We start from the raw sequence: 21783 nt of genomic DNA, 5'->3' as shown, positions 1-21783 counted from the left end.
ATGTTTATTATCTAATACCATTAACAATTGTGCAGTCATGCTCCAGGCATTTTGAGAAGATCACAATGATGATGATATGTTTGAGGTTGTGGGAGGCTGCTTCAAAATTCTTGTTTATAATGGATCATGCACAGCATAAACGCCTTTATAATGCTGGAGAAGGAATAGAGAAAGTTAAGGAAGATGGTGATGGTGCACACAGAATATTATATAAAGTCTGTACTAGAGAAATGGACCTCTTTTTCACTTGCTAAGAGGAAATTCAAGGTAGGTAATTTAGATAAGGCAAACCATAGGATTAGGTTGTACAGGAAGGACAGAGTGAAGGAGGCTATATCATTACTAGAAAAAGGGAATCCAATTCATGTCTAACATTAGAATCATTATCTTTCCTGAGTAAATGGTGTTCAAATGAAATGAGTTGCCAGAATGAGTTCAGGGTCAAGAATAGTTGGAAAACACTGTTGGGGACACCTGGTGTAATAAGAAAAAGGGAGAAGCAGAACACTTGAGCATCTGCAACCCTAAGGTAGACTGTATGCACAACTACGTTGGCACCCATCTTTTTATAATGGTAATAATACTTCAGACAGTAGCATGAATTGTTACAGGAAAATTAGATCCTTAATTTGCCTGCATCTTTTAAGTAAACTCTGCAGTCTACAACGTCTCAGTCATGTTTCCTTTGCTAAGGGTAGCCTTGTTTAGTAGCACCTCTGCAAACTTCAGTGTCTCAGTCATCCTCCCATTGCTGTGGGTAGCCCTGCCCAATAGTATACTTCACAAAATTAAATCACTTCAAATGCAGTGTCATTGACAGCATGTTGCACACTGACATGGCAGAAAATATGAACATTGTAGGTTCCATGGCTATGCCAGCCACTTGTGTTTTTTTATTTCAAAAATGACACTGCACTGCAGAATGACACTGCACTGCACTCCTGAGATGCTGTCTTTAAGTTGTTTTAAACCATTGCTTAAGCAATATCTTAACCAGTCCTGGTCCTGCACATGCTCATCACAAGGTTAAGACTTTGTGTTCACCATACGAAAATCTCCAAATACTCTTCTTAAACATAATACACTCAACCTCTCACTGAAATGACAAAACAATTTTTATACATAACTGTTGCCTATATAATCCACTAAGCTGCACGTGGGCTTTCTCTTTAGTAACTTCCACTTCTGTAAAGTCTTAGAATGTATAAATGCAACTACTGTTTGTATATAAATGTAAACAGAAATGTAACTACAATGTGTTTAACTGTAACTTAGAATAATGCAATGTAAGCAAATGGGAGATTTTCTCCTAGGGCCTCTATTGAAAATGGGTATTACCCAATCGGACTTTCCCAGTAAACAATGACAAATAATTAAATAAATAAATGAATTAATTAAATTAAGGTGAGATGGCGGTGATTCCATCAGCCTAATCTAATGGGATTTTACAAGAACATTAAAGAAGATACCTATGTGATAAACAGTAGGGGAATTTTCTGTTGGCTTGGCCAAAGTTCCTCAATGGAGCATACATACTACTATTCAAGACTGAAAACAGTCCACACTGGATCATTACACTTTCCCAGTTATAAAATAGATATACCAACTAATTAAAAAACAAATCAACCTATGTTTTACTCCTGACTAATACTTAAACACTAGCCAGTATTATAACAATTACTGTAATGTGTTTGAATTGTTGCCTACATAGCATACCATTTATTTCTCAGCTCGATTTAAAATGTACTTCCTCTGAGGTTAAATAGTGATTTATTACATAGCAATAAGCTTGAAATGGTCTTCCCTTATCTCAAATAGCATACCCAACACAAATTTCTTACTTATGTCAACTAAGAAACCCATGCTGGGTTGCTCACCTATGCAATGATATACTCACCTCCTTGAGTAAGCTGTCTGCACTTGGCAGTGTGCACACACCAACACAGTTACACATATTCATCATATACTAAACACATCAGTACAGACAGATGCAGTACATTCAAGTTAAAAAATTATTTTCTTTTTTTTTTTGTAAAATACTCTTGTGGGCTAACGGCATCTCAGTACTTTACATAGTTACAGTTTTACTTAGGGATACTAGAGTTGTACTCAGGACTCACTAGACTCTAGCAATAATTTATACAACATACATTACAAATTGAACTATAATTCATTCTGTGGTTAAAATTACAGAAACACAGTATTAAAAATTACATTATCTTCTAGACAGGGCAGCTTTGTGTTAAAATGTAACTACCCTGAATGCATCAAAACCACTGCAAGAAAAGCATCAACATTTTACAATAATCATTACACCTTCCCTTCTCCAGTAAATTTTTTTATTAAAACAATCAGATCCGTAATGCTTTAGGATGATGGTTTTAAGATGTTATGTTCAATTTCTATTGGCCCTTGACTCAGAATTAATGGAGTTTCACTTGCCATATGTTCCTTATTATGGACATGAAATTAAACAGCACATCACTGTATTTGACATTCTGTACTTTAAGTCACCTACAATAAGCAAAATAAAAAGCCAATTATGAATACTCACATCGCAGCTTCTCATCCAGAGTCCCTCGCGAGGTTACTGATAGTGCCTGAATAAACTCTGAGAACTCTATTTTTCCATCCTGCAAAAATAAAATAAAGTTTACACTTCAGACCATATAAGAATTCTTGCCCTGAAGAAAACAGTGCAGAGCAAATATGGTGAAGAAAAGTGGGACTACATATTGTTCAATTCTAACAACTAAATTTAAATATTTTCTCTTCTAGCAGCAGTCCTTATCATATTCAAAGTTTTATGACAAATATCACATTCAACACATATATACATATGGGTCCCCTTCAGTAGATCGAACATATAACAAGTTCGAACCTCATATGCCTGCGACCATATGTTCGAACTTGTAAATGTTCAATTGGACTGAATGGAGATCTCTGTACAGTGCAGAACAGGAAGATTTCCCTTTTCCGTAATGTAGTGCGATCTCAGAGTTGGCATATTTAAGTAAGGGGGGTGTAGGGACTGCAGAGCAGCGTAGCTCCCCTGCTACAGATGTTTAATTTTGTTTTTTGGTGATTTTTCTTTTTTTTACTTCAGTGTTCGAACTATTACAAGTTCGAACATATGGTCTCGGCCATATGTGGTTCTAACTTGTAATATGTTCGATCTACTGAAGTAGATCCATACATTATATATATATATATATATATATATATATATATATATTTTTTTTTTTTTTACAAAATCAGAGAGGACTTTTAAATGTTTATAAACTGACAAAGAATAAAATACTTGAGTTCAAAATTTCAGTACATAAATGCAAGCTAAAAGAAATGAGATCTATTTGCTTGCTATAATAGGTTCATAGGTTCATACTAGGCTATCTGCCCTAGGGCATTTATAAGCCTAGCCAGAGTGTGTGTGGCTTTCACCACCCCTTAGGATGAGAATACTATACCCATTAGTTTGCTGTGCCTCTGTCCAGCAGTGACACAGAGATGATTCCCGGGGTAAACCTACGATCTCCCATCCACTCGTCAAGATTTCTCTTGAACAGAGTCAGTGATGGGCTCTGCCTCACATGGACTGGGATTCTGTTCCATAATGTAGGGAGTCTCTGGGTGATGAATCTGTCCCTCCAGCACGTCCTATTTATATCTGTGTTGAGGTTTAAGTCTCTTGCTCTCGTGGCTCTGGTGGATTTGGATTTTTTGAGGTGGAGCATGTCCATTAATTCCGGGTTGGACATGGCCTTGTATGTCAGGCACAGATCACCTCTGAGCAGACGGTATGCGACTGAATAGAGCTGGAGTTTCTTCAGTCGGGCAGAATATGACATATGTTTGAGCCCCTTTATCCTTTTGGTGAGGAACTTTTGGGGTCTTTCCAACTGTTGCAGGTGTCGGGTAAGGTACATTCCAAATGGGGCGTTGTACTCAATCATTGGTCTGATAAGTGAAGAGTACAGGGGTACAATGACCTCTCCTGATCTGGATGTGAATCCCTTCATGATCAGGTGGGCAATGTAGAAGGTCTTCCTAACCACTTTAGCAATGTGAGTGTCAAAAGAGAGGTTACTGTCAACTTGGGTCCCCAGGTCCCTGATAACTTCTTCCGTGTTTAATGGATTACCACCTATGTGGTAATTAGGGGTTACCTTGTTTTTCCCAAAGGGTATGACTATACATTTTTGGCATTTAGCTTAAGGCCATGGCTCTGGCACCAGTTATCCATTTCTATGAGACCTCTCTGGAGGATGTCTGTGTCTGATGGAGTGTCAATTATGGTGCCCAGTTTGCAGTCATCTGCAAATTTTGTCAGCCACAATCCCCCTATGTTTGCCTGCACTTCAGAAAAATAAATGCCGAACAAGAGGGGGCCCAGGACTGAGCCCTGTGGGACACCGCTCGTGACCGGCTTAGAGTCTGACATGGCACCAGCAACTCTAACCCTGTGGGTTCTGTCCTTGAGCCAGTTTGCAACGCATCTTGTGACATATGGGTTTACATCTAAGCTGGTGAGCTTTTCTATGATGCCCGAGTGGGGTATTGTGTCGAACGCTTTTGCTAGGTCAAGGTAGCTCTTCTAGCACAATAGATTTTCAAATAAGTCAGGCTAAAGTTTAACAGACCTAGGCAATTTCATATCTGAAACTCTCCCAGGCCTAACTTCCCCCTTTACCCATAAAGCTCTACACCCTGCATAGCTTTTCTAGCATGAAATTCAAAAGTGAAATGCAAAACCACACAAAATAAGGACCTCTTAGCACTAGGCCATTAGCATGCTGAATACAATGGACCACCATTATTATGCAGATCAGTTATTATGGTAAGTACATAACTTTTATATCTGACATGATCAGGACCACCTTCCTCAAGCCAGAGGGCATTATCTGAAGCCTTTCCTCTTGGACATCATCATGAAAGCACACCTCAGATGACTGTGGGTCCAAAGAAAGACTGGGATTTATTCATCACATCTAGCTTAAAGTGTTTGCCACAGGTATTCACAAAAGCCCAAGTCACAAATACAAAACTGTCACCCAAGGATGCATTACTGAAAATTATTGTGAAACCACTATTGCTCTGACTGCATGTGCTGTAGACAGAATAGTCAATCGTTATTCTATTTCACATAATGAAATTTGCTTCACTTCGAAAGCCACCTGAACAAGTTATTTCAAAAGTTTGAGAGAAATAAGAATCTTTTGCAGTAGCTTTTGTTCTGGCTGCAAAAAAACTCTGCTGTGCAGATCAATACAGTGCAGAACATATTCACCCTTATAATAATTTAAAACAAATTAAGTAGATTTAAAGACTAATTCACAGTTGTCTCTGTGGCTCTCTTGGGGATGCAAGATGGGATTATGGGCAAGATTAAGGTATCCTTATGAAAGATCAAGTAAGGTGGTTTGGAAAACAAAGCATGTAATTTATTGTAATAAGGTCGCAGGCTGAAGAGAGGATCTGGATGATCCTAGGAGGATATGCAGTATCCATTGCTGTTAAACAGAACTGCAGCAAACATACAATTAGATGAAGGGATGGGGGTCTTTAGCCTTGTTAGAAGGACAAACCCAACTAAACAGCATACTGGCAGCTCAAATGGGTAACTCCTGATCCACAGGAATAATTTAACAGTAGAATACAAAATGATCTTGGCTCACAAGGCTACAATAGGCTTTATTACAAAATATTATAAACACAAGCTTTCCTATGTGCAATCTCTTGTAAAATCACTTTTATGTCTGAAAACTTGTATTTTATATTATTTTATAATAATAAAGTCATCTGAACTCCAATGGATCCTTCTGAGCTGAGATTTTTATGTAAATAGATGGATGAGTTATCAGGATCCTGAGTGGCCTTGGGTCCAAGAGATTTATACAGCGGATGAGGCAAAAGAAAAGGAACCAAACTTGTCAAAGCCAAAAGTGCCTAGGAGAATGTCTCTGGACTTCTTCTGCCTGGCTTTATTTGGTAAAAGGAAGAAGGAATCAAGTAACCAGTGCATGTCTGGGGCACTTCTGAACAGCTGCATCCTTGGGCTGCTCACTTGGAAGGAGGATTATGGAATAAAGGTTATTGCTGTGGGTGCTGTTTGGGCATATGCTGGAGCATGGTTTCCTTTAGAGATGGAAGAAAATTTGTGGTACTGATGGACTGAGGGGACTATTCATGTGGCATCAGCAGACAATGGCTGAGCCTGTCCAAAAGACATCTGGCTTCCTCAGGAATATGGGTGACTAACAGAAAGTGACTGGTTGATACAGCTAATTCCCATGCCTTTGTAGATTCTATTGGGAGGGGTAAGAAGGAGACCTGATACATTTAAGTACAACATTGTAGCCATATTGACAGACTGAATGGCAAGTACACATCACCTTAAAAGTGAGAAGGACCATCCTTGTCTCCAGGAAGATGATGTGTCTCCTGAACCTGACTGATTTCTTCGAATCAGTCTCCAGAGCCATGGACAAGGGTAAGATGGTCCACACAGCCTATCTAGACCTTGCCAAGGCCTTTGACACCATCCCCCACTCTGGAATCATAGATAAACTTACTAAGCTGGGCATTAATCCCTACGTCATCCAATGGGTTGCTAACTGGCTTACTGATAAAATCCACACTGTAAAAGCAGCCGACTCCAAATCTAGCTCCAGACAAGTGACAAGTGGAGTACCTCAGGGTTCAGTCCTGGGACCGCTCTTGTTTGGTATCTACTTCTCTGAAGTACAGGCCAACACTAAGGGACTCTGGATAACAAAGTTCGCAGATGACTGCAAACTGGGAGCCATTATTGAATCCCCAAATGATGTGGATACTCTACAAAAGGGCCTTACAGAAACAGATGCTTGGTGCCAGAGCCATGGGCTCAAGCACAATGCCAAGAAATGTATAGTTATCCCCTTTGGGAAAAAACATGTATCCATGAATTACCATATAGGTGGCAGTACACTAAACACCGAAAGTGTGATGAAAGACTTAGGGACACAGGTGGACAGTGGTCTCACCTTCGATAACCACATCGCTACAACAGTCAGGAATTCCTTCTATGTGGCACACCTCATCACTAAGGGCTTTTCATCCAGAAAAAAGGAGGTCATTGTCCCACTGTACTCATCCCTCATTAGACCCATTATAGAATACAATGCCCCGTTTGGTATGTACCTCTCAAGACATCTGCAACAACTGGAAAGGCCACAGAAATACCTCACTAAAAGAATCACAGGCCTAAAGCAGATGCCCTATGCTGACCGCCTTAAAAACTCCAGCTATACTCTGTCGCATATCGTCTACTCAGAGGCGATCTCTGCTTAACATACAAGGCCATGTCAAACCCAGAGCTGTTGGACATGCTACACTTAAAGAAATCCCAATCCCTCAGAGCCACACGCTCCAGGGATCTAAACCTTGTCATCACAATAAACAAAACATGCTGGAGGGATAGGTTCCTGACCCAGAGACTCCCCAGACTGTGGAATAGATTGCCCATACATGTCAAGCAGAGTGCCTCTTTGGTCCTCTTCAAAAGGAACCTTGACGATTGGATGGGAGAAAGGAAATTCATCCCGGGGATCACGTCAGTCGCCCTGCTAGACAGGGGTCCAGGGAAGTAAATAGTGTGGGAAAAAATAGCCAGGGAATTGTTCTGGCTAGGCTTGTATAGGCCCTAGGGCTGATAGCCTAGTACAAACCTATGAACCTATGCAGTCCGGTCTCCCACAGTGAACATGCACCAGGACTATTTGTTCATGACAATGCCCCCACCCCGACAGAAGCAGCCATAGTGACAGCCACTATAGGATGGGGGCACCACTATAAATGTTCTCTGCATGCTTTAGAAATCTTGATCTGATTAGTCAGGAGTTTTATGCAATGAGACAACTACGTCTTGAGAGTTCTCTGCAGAACTCTCATGTGAAATCTTGCATAAGTAATTAGATAAACTTATTGCCATCAAGCCTAATGCCTTAAAGCAAAAAGCTGCTGAAATTGTTTGAGAATGAAGAAGCTGCATCACTGTTACCTGAATGGAAGGAATCCTATCTAGAGGAGAGGCTGGCTTTTCAGGCTAGTGTGTCCAGCCTACAACAGCTAAATGTGAGCGTCTGTAATGACTCCATCTGAGACTTTACAATGTTAGCCATAATTCATAAAGGACTGGAATAGTTAAGAGTAAATTCCTGTGCTGCCACTACCTTCTCTAAAGTTTGTGTAGCTACAGGACACAAATCCGGGTAAGTGAACACTATGGCACCTTGCATACTCTGGCACCTTGCAGTCTTTTGCAAAACGCACAGACATTCTTTAAATAAACAACCTAGAGGATGAGGTGAGACATGGAAGCACTCAAAACTGGTAACTGCCTGCTCCTACTTAGGATTGAAGAAACCTTTTTGACTCCTCTGCAGTACTTATGCAGAGACAGGTGGTGCACTAAAGGTCCAAACAGCACATCCAGTTATCTTTTGACGATAAGGAAATGATGGTCTGCACCAGGATATTTCAGCACTTTTCCTTCAGTATATATTTATTTAGGCCACTGACATCCACAGCTGGCCTAAGGTCCCAGGTCCCTGGTCTCATTAGGTATTGAATAAAGTCTAGAATAATATTCAGATACTTTCTGGTCTGGAAAGGAACTACTGGATGGCTCTCTTTTGAATTATACTTAAGATCTCTTTTCTAAACACATTCTTTATGAGGTGGCATGTGCCTTGAAAAGGGTGTGGGAGGAAAGTGCGTGGCCTCTGAATGTAATTGTTCATATACAATTGTACTGCATGATGATTAGCTACACAGACTGCTGAAGGAACATGTGAACTGTCTTCAAAGTGGGACAGTCAGGCAAGTCCTTAGAGGGTCTGCTGCTGTGAACCCCTCCCCAGATGGAGGTCCATAATATCTCATTCTGTCGAGCATCGGTTCTGAAAATTACCACAGCCACATTACTTTTTTCCCAGTCTTCTGAATTTTCTGTTGCTGCTGGCCATGCCTGTAATAGGTTCATAGGTTCATACTAGGCTATCTGCCATTTATAAGCCTAGCCCAGAGTTTTGTGGCTTTCGCCACCCCTTTAGTTTGAAGGATACTATGCCCATTATTTTGCTGTGCCTCTGTCAAGCAGTGACACTGAGGTAATCCCTGGGGTATATCTGCAATCTCCCATCCATTGGTCAAGATTTCTCTTGAACAAGGCAAGCGAGGTGCTCTGCCTCACATGTACCGGGATTTTGTTCCACAGCATAGGGAGTCTTTGGGTGATGAATCTGTCCCTCCAGCACATCCTATTAATAACCGTGTCAAGGTTTAAGTCTCCCGCCCTTGTAGTTCTGAGGGATCTAGATTTTTTGAGGTGAAGCATGTTCATCAAATTCTGGGTTGGACATGGCCTTGTATGTCAGGCACAGGTCACCTCTGAGCAGACGGTAAGCGACTGAATAGAGCTGGAGTTCCTTCAGTCGGGCAGCATAAGACATATTTTGAGACCCTTTATCCTTTTGGTGAGGAACTTTTGGGGCCTTTCCAGTTGCTGCAGGTGTCGGGTCAGATACATTCTGAATGGGGCATTGTACTCAATCATTGGTCTGATGAGTGATGAGTACAGGGGGATGATGACCTCCCTTGATCTAGATGTGAATCCCTTCATGATCAGGTGGGCAATGTAGAAGGTCTTCCTAACTACTTTGGCAACGTGAGTGTCAAACGAAAGGTTACTGTCAACCTGGGTCCCCAGATCCCTGATAACCTCTTCTGTGCTCAGTGGATTGCCACCTATATGGTAGCTAGGGGTAACCTTGTTTTTCCCGAAGGGTATGACTATGCATTTTGTGGCGTTTAACTTTAGTCCATGGCTCTGGCACCAGTTATCCGTTGCCATGAGACCCTTCTGAAGGATATCTGTGTCAGATGTGTTCTCGACTATGGCACCCAGTTTGCAGTCATCTGCAAACTTTGTCAGCCATAACCCTCCTGTGTTTGCTTGTACTTCTGAAAAGTAGATGCCGAACAAGAGTGGGCCCAGGACTGAACCCTGTGCGACACCACTTGTGACAGGCTTTGAGTCTGACATGGCGCCAGCAACTCTGACCCTGTGGGTTCTGTCACTTAGCCAGTTTGCTACCCATCTTGTGATGTATGGGTTTACATTTAAGCTGATGAGTTTTTCAATGATACCTGAGTGGGGTATTGTGTCAAAAGCCTTTGCCAGGTCGAGGTAGGCTGTGTGGACTGCCTTTCCCTCATCAATGGCCTTGGTGACTGTTTCAAAAAAGTCAACCAAGTTTAAAAGGCATGATCTGCCTTTGACAAAGCCAAACTGGGTTGGATCCAAAGTCTGCAAGTCCCCTATGTCTTTATTTATGAGTTCCATTATGATCCTCTCCATAGCTTTGCAGATCAGGCTTGTCAAGCTGATGGGACAGTAATTTCCAGGGTCGGTGGAGGCACCGCCTTTGTGAAGTGGGACCACAGTTGCCGTACGCCACTCCTTGGGTACATATCCTGAGGTGAGGCTAAGATTAAACAGCTGTCCTAACTGTGGGTTTAATTCCTCATTGAGTTCGCGGAGCACACAACCGGGGACACCATCTGGTCCCATGGATGCTGTGTTTTTCGCCTTGGAGAGCAGTTCTCACCTGAGCGTTAGAGATGTTTGGGGGGCTACAATCCTCTGGAATAGATATCTCTCCTTTGGGAATTTGCACTGAACCTGTCAGCCAGTATGTTGGCAATGTCTGTAGGTTCAGTGATTTTTACATCATTTTGAACTAATTCTGAGCATATCTGGGAGTTTCCTCCCAGGTTTCTGACATAGCTAAAGAAGGCCTTATGATTGTCTTTTGAGTCCTTAGCGATTTTTCTCTCAAAATTTGCCTTGGATGATTTTATGAGAGATCGTAGTTTTTACTTATAATGATCAAAGGTGTCTTACCTTTTAGGGATTTTGCTCTATCTTGTAGTAGCTTCCTCCTTTGTTGTAGAGCTTGTTTATGGCTGGGGTCCACCAGACTGGACGCTTGCCTTTGGTACAAAGAGTCTTTGTTTTGTTTGGGATTGCCTGATCCATGCAGTCCTGTAGGTGCTGGTAGAAGGCATTTGTAAGTGATTCAGCGGCTTGAGTAATGGTTTCATGGCTCGGGGCCTTAAAAGAGACCACACTAGTCTTTAGAAGTGTGAAGTCAGCTTTTGAGAAGTTCTTCACTGTGGTCTTTTTTATCTCAGGTGGGGGCGGGATGTGGACTTCCAATGAGATTAGTTTATGATCTGATCTCACCAGTGAGGGGTATACTTCCGGTGTTGAACATTGTGACCCCATGTTCGTGATGATGAGATCAAGTATGTTTTCACCTCTTGTGGGGATGGCGACTAGTTGTTCCATGGCATTTGAGTTTATGAACTCTAGGAACCTTTGGGCTAGAGTGTTGAGGCTTGAGTAGTGATCCCAGTCTATATTCGGGTAGTTGAAGTCACCTAGTATGATGGTGTTTGGAGATACATTTATCCCCTCCAGTGTTTTCAGGAAAGCTATGTGAGGTTCCTGAGTTTGAGAGGGTGGCCTGTAACATGCTACAAATTGCAGAGCAGTCTTGCCTATGGTTAATTGCACCTGGATGGTCTCCGATGCATCGTGCGTTGCCACCAACCTTGAGGTGTGGGTGTCCTTGATGAATATGGACACCCCCCCTCCTTTCTTGGTGGTGTCCGGATTTTGGTGCCGGAACGCATGATATGAGGTAAAACCTGATAGTGCTGGTGTGCTCTCAGGAGCCTTGAACCAGGTTTCAGTCACAGCACAGACATCGATGTTCTCCATACTGAGAAGGGCCTCGAGTGCGTGCATCTTGAGGTTGAGACTTCTGGCATTGAGCAGCATTACCCTTAGTTTTTTGTGTTCTAGGGTGGTAGGTTTAGAATTTGAGCCTTGCCTAAAAAAGGCACTATGGGGGTGGCAAGAGCCTTTGCCAATATCCGGAAGCCCAGGGGTGACAGGTGCAAGCCATCCCTTGTGAAGCAGCATGGCTTGTTCAGCATGTCATCCCAGGCAGACAGACATTGGATCCCCTTTGAATGACACCAGAGTTTAAGCCAATTATTAAAGCTGATCATCTTATCTCTGTATTGTGGCATCATTCTTGGTGAAGGTAGGATACTGCTCAAGGTCAGGGTCATACCTGCCTGGGCTACATAATCAGAGAGCTCCTCTATGTCTCTTCTCATGTAGTCCAGTGAGGTACGTCTCAGGTCGTTCACACCAGCGTGGACAATGACTGAGTCGTACTTGTACCTGCTGTTGAGAGACCTGAGTGCTTGCATTATGTGGTGGATTCTAGCGCCCGACAGGCAGCTTACTGTGACCTTCTCCTTACTCAATCAGGTGAGTGGGACGTCGGTGTGTCTGACTATAGAGTCACCAATGACGAGTGTGTCTGGCATTGTGTTTGGCCTTAAGGGCTGTGACTGTTTGGCACACTGACTATGTGGTCTATGTGTTGCATGTGTTGTGTCCTGAGGTGGCAGTTGTTTGGGTGTCTGCTTTGTTGGCCTCTGCTGTTTTGGTAGATTTTTGATCAGAGCCTCCGAGTATGTCTTTGTGTGTTTATGTGTATGATTTGAAGTTGTGATAGTACTATGTGAGACTGGGTTTGTGGTGTGTGTGGTTACCTTCTCCTCCTGTCTGGTCTTGCCAGTCCTATGTTGAGAGAGCTCAGCCTCAAGTTTGGCTGTATAGTTGCATCTCTCGCATGTATTTGTGTTTTGTGGGAGAAGGAGAGGGTTGTCTGTGTACATGAGGCAATTGTAACATTGCCTCAATATTCCCAGATTCACCAGCTGAGCAGGAGAGGACACTAGCAACTGATCCCTCGACATGCTAGAAGGAATAGACAAAAACTTTTAAAAAGACTCCGGGGGGGTGTGGGTGATCGAGAAAGGGGTTTTAGGCTGGTGGGGTACTATGTATAATAAAAGTGCTATATCAAAGTAAAAAAAGTACTTTAGGAGCAAGTGCTAGGCTTTACAGATAGAGAATAGTCTAATTAATACAAGTGGAGTGAACTGCTTTGCATCCTAGAAAAGGGACAGTGTGGGGTAGACCTAACACTAACACCAGTGAAGGTTTTGCCCCCTTTTTCTATGCTCTCCAGCTCCTCCTTAACTGTTGGATTGAAAAATGTGATTCCATCATGAGGAACATTAAAGAACAGCACCTTCAAATTCTCAGTAAAAGTGGTTAGGCACAACCAGGTATGATGGTGATTAATTACACCTAAGCTGATGGACCATCTATGGAGCTATGTTCCCAGAACATGATGATGCTGGGGAGAGACAAAAACTATTGTCACCTTAGAACTCAGCTTGTTCTAAGCTGTCAGGCAACTCCTCTTATATCTAGGTCATCTTCTCCACAAGTTCATGCCGGAACCATATAATAAGAAGTTATGTACCTACCATAACGTTCCATGTTAGTTGTCTTCTCTCACCTTCTTTCTTGCTGGATGGGTTCGGAGCCAATCCTCGGCTCCGACTCGGCACTTGCTAAGCTCGAGAGCTAATTTTACCAGCTCGAGGCAACCCTATATCCCATGATGCAAAGCGTGACTACCCCAGATCTCATTTGGTAGCTATAGAAAAAACCCTGCTAGTAACCTTCTTCCCAGAAAGGAAGAAGAGGAACTAAATGTGGAAAGAAACCAAGAAAGGTAACCACTAGATACTAGTGACACTTCCTACTGGGGCCCATAGAAGGAATGGATCGTAACCAGAGAAGAGTACAACTTCAAGGTCTGTCCAGGCTAGGGGGAAGGAGGGAGGGACGAAAGAAAGAAGGCGAGAGAAGACAACTAACATGGAACGTTATGGTAGGTACATAACTTCTTAATGTTAAGTTGTCAAACTCGCCTTCATTCTTGCTGGATGGGACCGCGTCCCTAGCACCTCTATCCTGGGTGGCTCAATGGAACAGACTCTTGAGAACTGTGGAACCAAACCTAGCCCTGTCTCTGGAGGCCAAGTCCAATTTGTAATGAGAGACAAAGGTGTGAGGAGTGGCCCAAGTGGCTGCCGCACAAATGGTGTCAATAGGTAGCCTATCCTGAAAAGCTGTAGAAGTGGATAGGCGTCTGGTAGAATGTGCGTTTGGTTTCGAGGGCAGTTGCTTGCCCCTAAGGAGATAAACATGAGAAATGGTAGAAGACAGCCATCTGAATAAGGTCACCTTGGAGACAGGCAGACCCTTCCTGTTTTCTGCAAAAGAAAGAAACAGTAGATCAGATTTTCTGAATTGTTTAGTTCTGTCCAAGTAATGTCTGAGTTGGTGATGGACATCCAAACAGTGAAGTTTCTGTTCTGCTTTGTCAGAATAATAAGGGAAAAAAACTGGCAAATCAATAGATTGGTTAATATTCGTCTGGGAAGCAACCTTGGGCAAAAAAGATGGATTAGTTCTTAAAGATACTCTATCTTTGTGGAAAACCAAGTATGGGGGACGGACGCAGAGAGCATGAAGTTCAGACACCCTCCTGGCTGAAGTAACAGCAACCAGAAAAATTGTCTTCCAGGAAAGAAATTTTAATGAGCATGTAGCAGCCTGTTCAAAGGGGGGGTAGAATCAAGGATGCCAGCATTAAATTCAGGTCCCATTGCGGAGGGGGATCTTTGATTGGAGGTTTCAGGAGAAAGATCCCTCTAAGAAAGGCTTTGCAAAGCTTGTGAGACTTTATGTTTTGATCCGCTAAGCCAACATGAAAATTTGAGATTGCTGCCAGCTGGACCTTAACTGTAGAGGAAGAAGAACCTGACTGAAAAATCTCAGCTAGGAAGTCCAAGACTGACTGCACTGGAGCAGTAAAGGGATCTATGTCCCTATACTTTGCCCAGAAGGAAAAACACTGCCATTTGCTAGCATAAATCCTTCTGGTAGAGGACTTTAGAGAAGCTACTATGATATCTCGCACAGGATTACAAATCATAGGGAGCCTGGCTAAGGAAGGAAGTGGAGCAACCAAGCAGTGAGGTTGAGAGAATGAATGGCCTGGTGCAGATGACCCGAATGGTGGGTCAGAAGATCTGGAACTGGATCCAGATGCCAAGGCTGAACCAAGAGATGACGATGTAGGGACGGAAACCAAATTTGTCGAGGCTAGTAAGGGGCAATGAGAATCAACTTGGCTCTCAAGACGGTAGCTTTATGAATCACTTGAGGTATCAGCGGGAATGGAGGAAAGGCATAAAGAAGTCCCCGGGGCCAATCCTGGGTTAGAGCATCTCTGGGGGGATGGCCTGGTAGTGGAAAGAGGGAGAAGAAGTCTGGGCATTTGCTGTTTTGGGGCATAGCAAAAAGGTCGCAGGAAGGGACGCCCCACTTCTGAAAAATCTCGTCCACTACTGATTGTTTGAGAGACCACTCGTGTGGCATGAGAATAGCTCTGCTCAGTCTGTCCGCTAAGAGGTTGGATTTCCCGGGGATATGCATTGCTATCAGAAACCGATGAGAGGAGAATGCCCATTGCCAAAGTCTGAGAGCTTCTCGACACAGTGGATAGGACCTGGTCCCGCCCTGTTTGTTGATATACCATACTACGGACATGTTGTCCGTCTGAACTGCAATAGTCCCTAAAGGAAGAAATTCGCTGAGAGCTTGCAATGTTAAAAGCACTGCTCTCATCTCTAGGACATTTATGTGCAGATGGTATTCTATGGGTTGCAAAGTACCATGGACCATCCTGCCCTGATAATGCCCCCCCCACCCGATCAGAGAGGCATCTGAAGTGACTGTGGCAACTGGGACTGGGGGAACAAATAGTCAGCCCTGATGGAGTTGCGGAGAAGACATCCACCAGGTTAGGTGACTCTTGCACGATTGCGTCACGAAGATCTCTTGGCGCATGGGGAGCTGCTGGAAGGACCACTGGGTGAACAACATCCACTGCAGAAGACGCATGTGGAAGCGAACTAAAGGAAGCAGTACGATGGCCGCAGCCATAAGACCTAGCACCTTCAGGACAAATCTGGCCCTGATCTTTTTGCTGAGTAGTATGATCCGAACATACTTTTGGATGTCCAGAATTCTTTGGTTTGTGAGTCTTGCTGACATCCCGACAGTGTCTAATTCTGCGCCTATAAAGGTAATAGATTGGCAAGGCGACAGTGAAGATTTTTCAAAGTTTATAGAAATCCCCAATTGGTTGCAGGTGTGAAGAGTGTAGTCTCTGGCCTTGAGAAGTTGATGCCTGGTGGTGGCAGAGAGGAGCCAGTCATCTAGATACGGAGACACCTGGAATCCCTGATGTCTCAGGTGAGCCGTGACCACTGCCATACATTTGGTAAACACTCTGGGGGCTGTAGTGAGACCAAAGGGCAGGACTCTGAATTGAAAATGACTGGTCCCCAGCCGAAAGCGGAGAAACCTTCTGGAGCGCCTGTGAATTTTTATGTGATAGTACGCATCCTGAAGGTCTATTGAGCACATCCAGTTGTCCTTGCCTAAAAAGGGTAGAATGGACTGGAGAGTGACCATCCGGAATCTTGCCTTTTTGACAAACTTGTTTAGTTTGCTGAGGTCTAAAATTGGTCTCCAATCTCCCGTCTTTTTGGGAACCAAAAAGAATCTTGAGTAGATTCCGGATCCTACTTGGTCTGCTGGCACTAGTTGGATGGCTCTTTTTGCTAGGAGCTTTGATACCTCCAGTTTTGCCAACTCCCTTAGACTGGGTGAAACGTCCGGGAGGGATTGATGAGGAACAGGATATCTCACGAAAGGGATATTGTAACCCTCGGATATGATCGACTGTACCCATTTGTCTTGAGAAAGGGAACGCCAGGCTGTTGGGTACAGCGACAATCTTCCCCCGACTGCCTCCAAGGGTGGACAGTCGGGCAACACCTCAGGGGTGCTGGAAGGGTTTATCAGAGAGAGGCTCTCTGTTACCCTGGTTCTGCGGACCCCCTCTCCCCCAGGGGCGGCGTCTATTGTTATTACCCCCTCTGTCTCTGGGGGTAAACTGACCACGTGCGTCCGGCGTGACTCCCTGAGATTTACGGAACCACATTTTCCCTCCCTTCTGACCTTTGGAATAGGGTCTTGAAGGGGTGGAGAAATGGACTCCTATGGCAGAAAGAGTCTTGCCGTCTTGCTCACACCTGGTCAATGTGTCCTTCACCTGAGGTCCGAACAAAGCCGAACCATCGAAGGGAGTATTAGTGAAGGACGCCTTAAAGGGGTCTGCGAAATTACAAAGCCGCATCCAGGACTGACGCCTAAGTGCCACTCCTGTACCTGCGGCTCTATTCGCCCCATCGGCTGCATAAGAAATGAGCCGCATGGAGGAGTTAGTTATAGAATTTAGGATTCCGAGCTGTAAGGCAATCTTTTCTTGAGCCCCAGCAGCTGACGGATCCTGAACTACCTCACCTAGTTCCTTGAGAATATCTCTCTGAAGCCGGGTAAAGTGACAGAGATAGTTCAGCGAGCGCATAGCGAAGGTCGCTGAAGAAAACATCCGCTTACCATACCTATCCATGGTCCTAGAGTCCTTGTTAGGAGGATGAACAGGTACAGAAGGATTGGCAAGTTCCTTCTTGGTGGCAGCCGCCGCCACCACCATGGCATCAACAGGGACACCCTTGGTGAGAAACTGTTTGTCTGAGGGGGCCGTGATGAATTTAGAAGGCCTCCTGGGGACTGGTTCCACAGAATCCGGGGCCACCCACGCCTTTCGAGCCACCACTTCCATGAGCGGGTTGAAAGGCGGAGACACCCAGGAGGTGGAGGGTCGAGATCCAAAAGCCTCCAGGTATACCGACTCGTCCTCGGAGGGGTTAATGGAAGGCCAGTTCCCCCTCTGCTTAAGGAGTTCCAGGATGTCTGAAAATGAGACATCCTCAGAGGGGGACCGTGGGGAACCCTCCGACTCATCTAAGTCGGTATCTGATGTCATACACTCGGGGGAGTCAGTGTGCTTCCTCTTGCACGTCCTCTTAAGCTGGGGGTTCTCTCGAAGGATCAGGAGAAACCTCGGAAGAGGAAGTTCTTCCCAATGGGGAAACCTGGGGTGATGGATCTCTAGGTCCGGGAGCAAGAGAATGGGAAGAGACATCGACAGGCACCGAAGAGGGAGGAGCTAATGGAATTGACTGTTGACTCAGCTCCGGGGCTAGAACACTCCTCATCACCTCAAAGGCTCCCCTTCCAGGGAGGCCAGAAGACTCCCGCTCCGAAGAAACAGGAATCCCCGGTCCCGCCAAAAGAGAAGGCTCCGAGGCCGATGTTGGTGCCGAGCTCACCAATGCCAAAGCTCCAAGAGGGAGAGCGGGGTCAGACAAGGGTCCGATGCCACTCGCCCCCTCGGAGCCGACAAGGGAGACCCGACGACCGGATCCCTCCAAGGAAGGTCTCATGGAGGAAATCGGAGTTGAAGACGATGGAGCCGACAGGGGAGGTATCGGCTCCAGCGCACCCACGGTCAATGTTCCGAGAAGCTCCGGCTCCGATCTCTGAAGGAGAGTCAGAGGAGGAATTTCAGGGGGATGAGGGATAGCGGTCGTCTGCTGAGATGGGCTATGGAGCATCTGGACCAGTGCCTGTGATTTCAGCAGTCTACTTACCACCCTCTCCAAGTCATGGTCTGACAGCCTGGAAGACCTTGAAGATCGGCTCCGATGGCTCCGCTCCGAAAGCAGAGGAGATCCCGGAACTGAGTGAATCGACTCCAGGGAAGGGGACCGAGATCTCTTCTTGGAAGGAGCCATCGGAGCCGAAGACCCTTCGGTTCCAGTTGGAACCGACAGCTTATCGGCACCAGTCCTGGTCAAAGATATGTCGGCTCCGGCCGGAGCTGACATCGACATCGGTGCAAGTGTATCGGAGCCAGCCGGCACCGATAGCACCACCTCAGAGATAGAAAGATCGGCTCCAGCCGGAGCCGATCTCGACTCCGAAGGAGTCGGAGCCACAGCCAAAGGCTTAGGAACCACAGCCTGGGCTTTAGGTGGCTTAGAGAGCTTTCCCAACTCAGTCTTGGTCGGGGAGCCCTCTGGCTTCAACAAGCCATGTAGGATTAATTTGTTCCTACATTCCTGCAGGACTCTCTGGCTGAAGGAGTGACAAATAGCACAGGAGTCCTGCAGGTGTAGAGGCCCCAGGCAGTACACACAAGAAGTGTGACCGTCTGTCAGAGACATTTTCTGACAGCACGAGTCACAATTCTTGAAGCCTGAGACCTTTACTTCTTTGGACATGGTATGCCCACCCAAAAAACACACACACACACACACCAGTCACACAGTTAGTTAATAAAAAGGGAAAAAATTGAATAACACACCCACACTTCCTGACAGAAAAATAATGGAAGGGAGGCTTAAGGCCTGAAGGTGGAAAAAAACTATCCCTATACAAAGGAGAAAGGGTATATAGGGTAAGATAGGTAGGTATTAGTTAACTTTAACTATTAAGGGAAAGAAATAGGAAAAATGAAAATTTTTCTGACTGACTTTAGTATAATACTACTAAGACTTTACCTGAGCTGGTAAAAGGAGACCTCTTCGCGAAGCGGCAAACGAGATCTGGGGTAGTCACGCCTTGCATCATGGGATATAGGGTTGCCTCGAGCTGGTAAAATTAGCTCTCGAGCTTAGCAAGGGCCGAGTCGGAGCCGAGGATCGGCTCTGAACCCATCCAGCAAGAATGAAGGCGAGTTTGACAACTTAACATTATAACACAAAGTCAAGCAGCCTGAAAAAAAAAAAAAAAAAAAAAAAGAAACATAGGTTGCATGTACATGCTTCCCAATGTGAATTATTCCCCTGCACTCCTCATTTGAAGGATGAACTGCAGGAAATTGAGGTGTGGCAGCCTTCATAACAGTTGCAGCAGGGGCAACAAAGCCAATCTCCAGAGTATGAACCCAACATTGCAAGTCCTTAAGAGGCCATAAGCTCTAAAGTGACCATCCTATATGAAGAAACAATCATCCAGGAAGACAGTGCGAAGTTACTGAAAAGCTTCCTTTCAAGATCTGTTACAGAGATGTAGTCACTCCCTCTCATTAATTCTAAGTTCTGTCCATATTTGAGGCTATTGGGAAGATGGTGGGAAATCAACTATACTTCCATTTTTTATGTCTGGTGTGGGAAACTCAAAGGAAGAATCAATGTGTTCCATCTTAGTCACCTCAGAAAGCAGGTTTTTGGGGAGGATGAAAAACCATAACTATAACCAGATCCTAGATGATGACAAACTCGCCTGCAGGTATGTTACTCTCTTCCCCACGGCCGGGAAGAGGACGTGGGACACGATCTCCACTGAAAATGGGCCACAAGCCCAGTTGGACAAACCCGGTTAACAAATGTCAATAAATAAATAAATAAATAAATACATAAATAAATAAAAGGGAGGGGAGCATCTTGGATAGTGATCACTACTGCTACATGTACCACAGAAGTATGCAACACTGATGTGGTACTCAATATCAAAACCTGCATTGTAATTCAATAGCACTGAAGTCAAGCTGGTAAAGCTGATATCAGCTTGCAACAATCCAGACATTATCAGCATCACTGGCATCAATTAGTTAAGCCTGGTTTTCAGGTTGAAATCTTCCTTGGGATTAAGGCTGGCAATAATGCCTCTAGAGCCTAAAATTCAAAGACCAAGACATCAAAGAGTAAAAGCAGCATAAAGACATCTCTACCAAAATTAGCCTCAATAACTTGGCACAGGTATTGAGAGACATAAATTTACTCAGAGCAGAGTTACCAGCACAACACCAGCAGCAAATGATAGCAATATCGAACAAGAAAGCTTCAAAGAAAACAGCTGTAGTCCTCACACTGAAACTACTGCTGATGCCAACATTTTCTATAAACACTGCTTCTGACACTTGCTGACTGGATTAATGGGTATCTGTCCCATCTCCAGGGCCCTTCAGGAGGCAGCAGAAAATTAGAACCAAAGGAAAAAAGCATACCTATCCATCATGACTTGGGGGGGGGGGGGGGGTAATCAATTTCAACTGTACCTACAGACTGGGCCTCATTATCTTCCTATAAAAGTTTATGGGGCTTACTAGACAATCAGCCCTAGGAGGCCTTTTTAAGCCTAGCCATGCTTCCCAAAAATATTACAAAAGTTTTGGTCCCATAAGTTTATACAACTTAGGCATGAGTGATCAAGCATTTACAAGGTACCTATCTTTAACAAAGACACAGGTGCCAGATCAGGCATACATTTACAGTTACCCATCCACTGATCCTAGCTGCCTTTGAATAGGTGCAGGGAAGAACTCTGCTTCACCTGGATGGAAAGCTTTTTCCACAGAAGGGCAGATGAGGTTAAGCTCCCTGGGTCAGGTATCTCTGATGTTATTTGTTTTGTGGATGTGCAACATCTCCATTAAGACTGGATCAGAGGATGATTTGTAGGTTAAACAGAGATTGCCTCTCAGCAGCCTGTAGAAGATAAAGCTTTGAGGTGGTCTGCATGGGAAATGCTGCTTACACCATGTATTTCTTTTTTTATAAGGAAATTCTATTCCATGAATGATCTAATGAAGGCAGAGTACAACAGAACAATGACATTGTTGATCCTGGGCTCCACACTTTTGCTTATAAGTTGCAAAACATAAAAATATTTCCTTACTACAGTAGGCACATGATGGTCAAAGTCCAAACCATTGTCTACGTGCATTCCTAAATCTCTGACCATTGGATCTTCTCTCAGTGGTGCATATTAATGTGGTAATTTGTGGAGGTAGCCGTCTTTCTGCAAGATACGTA

The 21783-nt window shown here is 44.4% G+C and overlaps 1 protein-coding gene across 2 annotated transcripts in view; it reads right to left on the bottom strand.

Moving 5' to 3' along the window:
- Window positions 1-21783, bottom strand: part of NCS1 (neuronal calcium sensor 1) — a 1842585-nt gene that overhangs the window by 369161 nt on the left and 1451641 nt on the right. For both annotated transcript variants that reach the window (XM_044058472.1, XM_044058473.1), the window contains one exon: window positions 2555-2633. In XM_044058472.1, the coding sequence (XP_043914407.1) occupies window positions 2555-2633 (79 nt within the window). The remainder of the gene's footprint in view (window positions 1-2554; window positions 2634-21783) is intronic.

The sequence above is a fragment of the Protopterus annectens genome, chromosome 16.part0 (assembly GCF_019279795.1).
Source record: "Protopterus annectens isolate FY-2018-M chromosome 16.part0, PAN1.0, whole genome shotgun sequence".
Taxonomy (NCBI): Eukaryota; Metazoa; Chordata; order Ceratodontiformes; family Protopteridae; genus Protopterus; species Protopterus annectens.
This window is presented reverse-complemented; position numbering and strand designations above follow the sequence as displayed.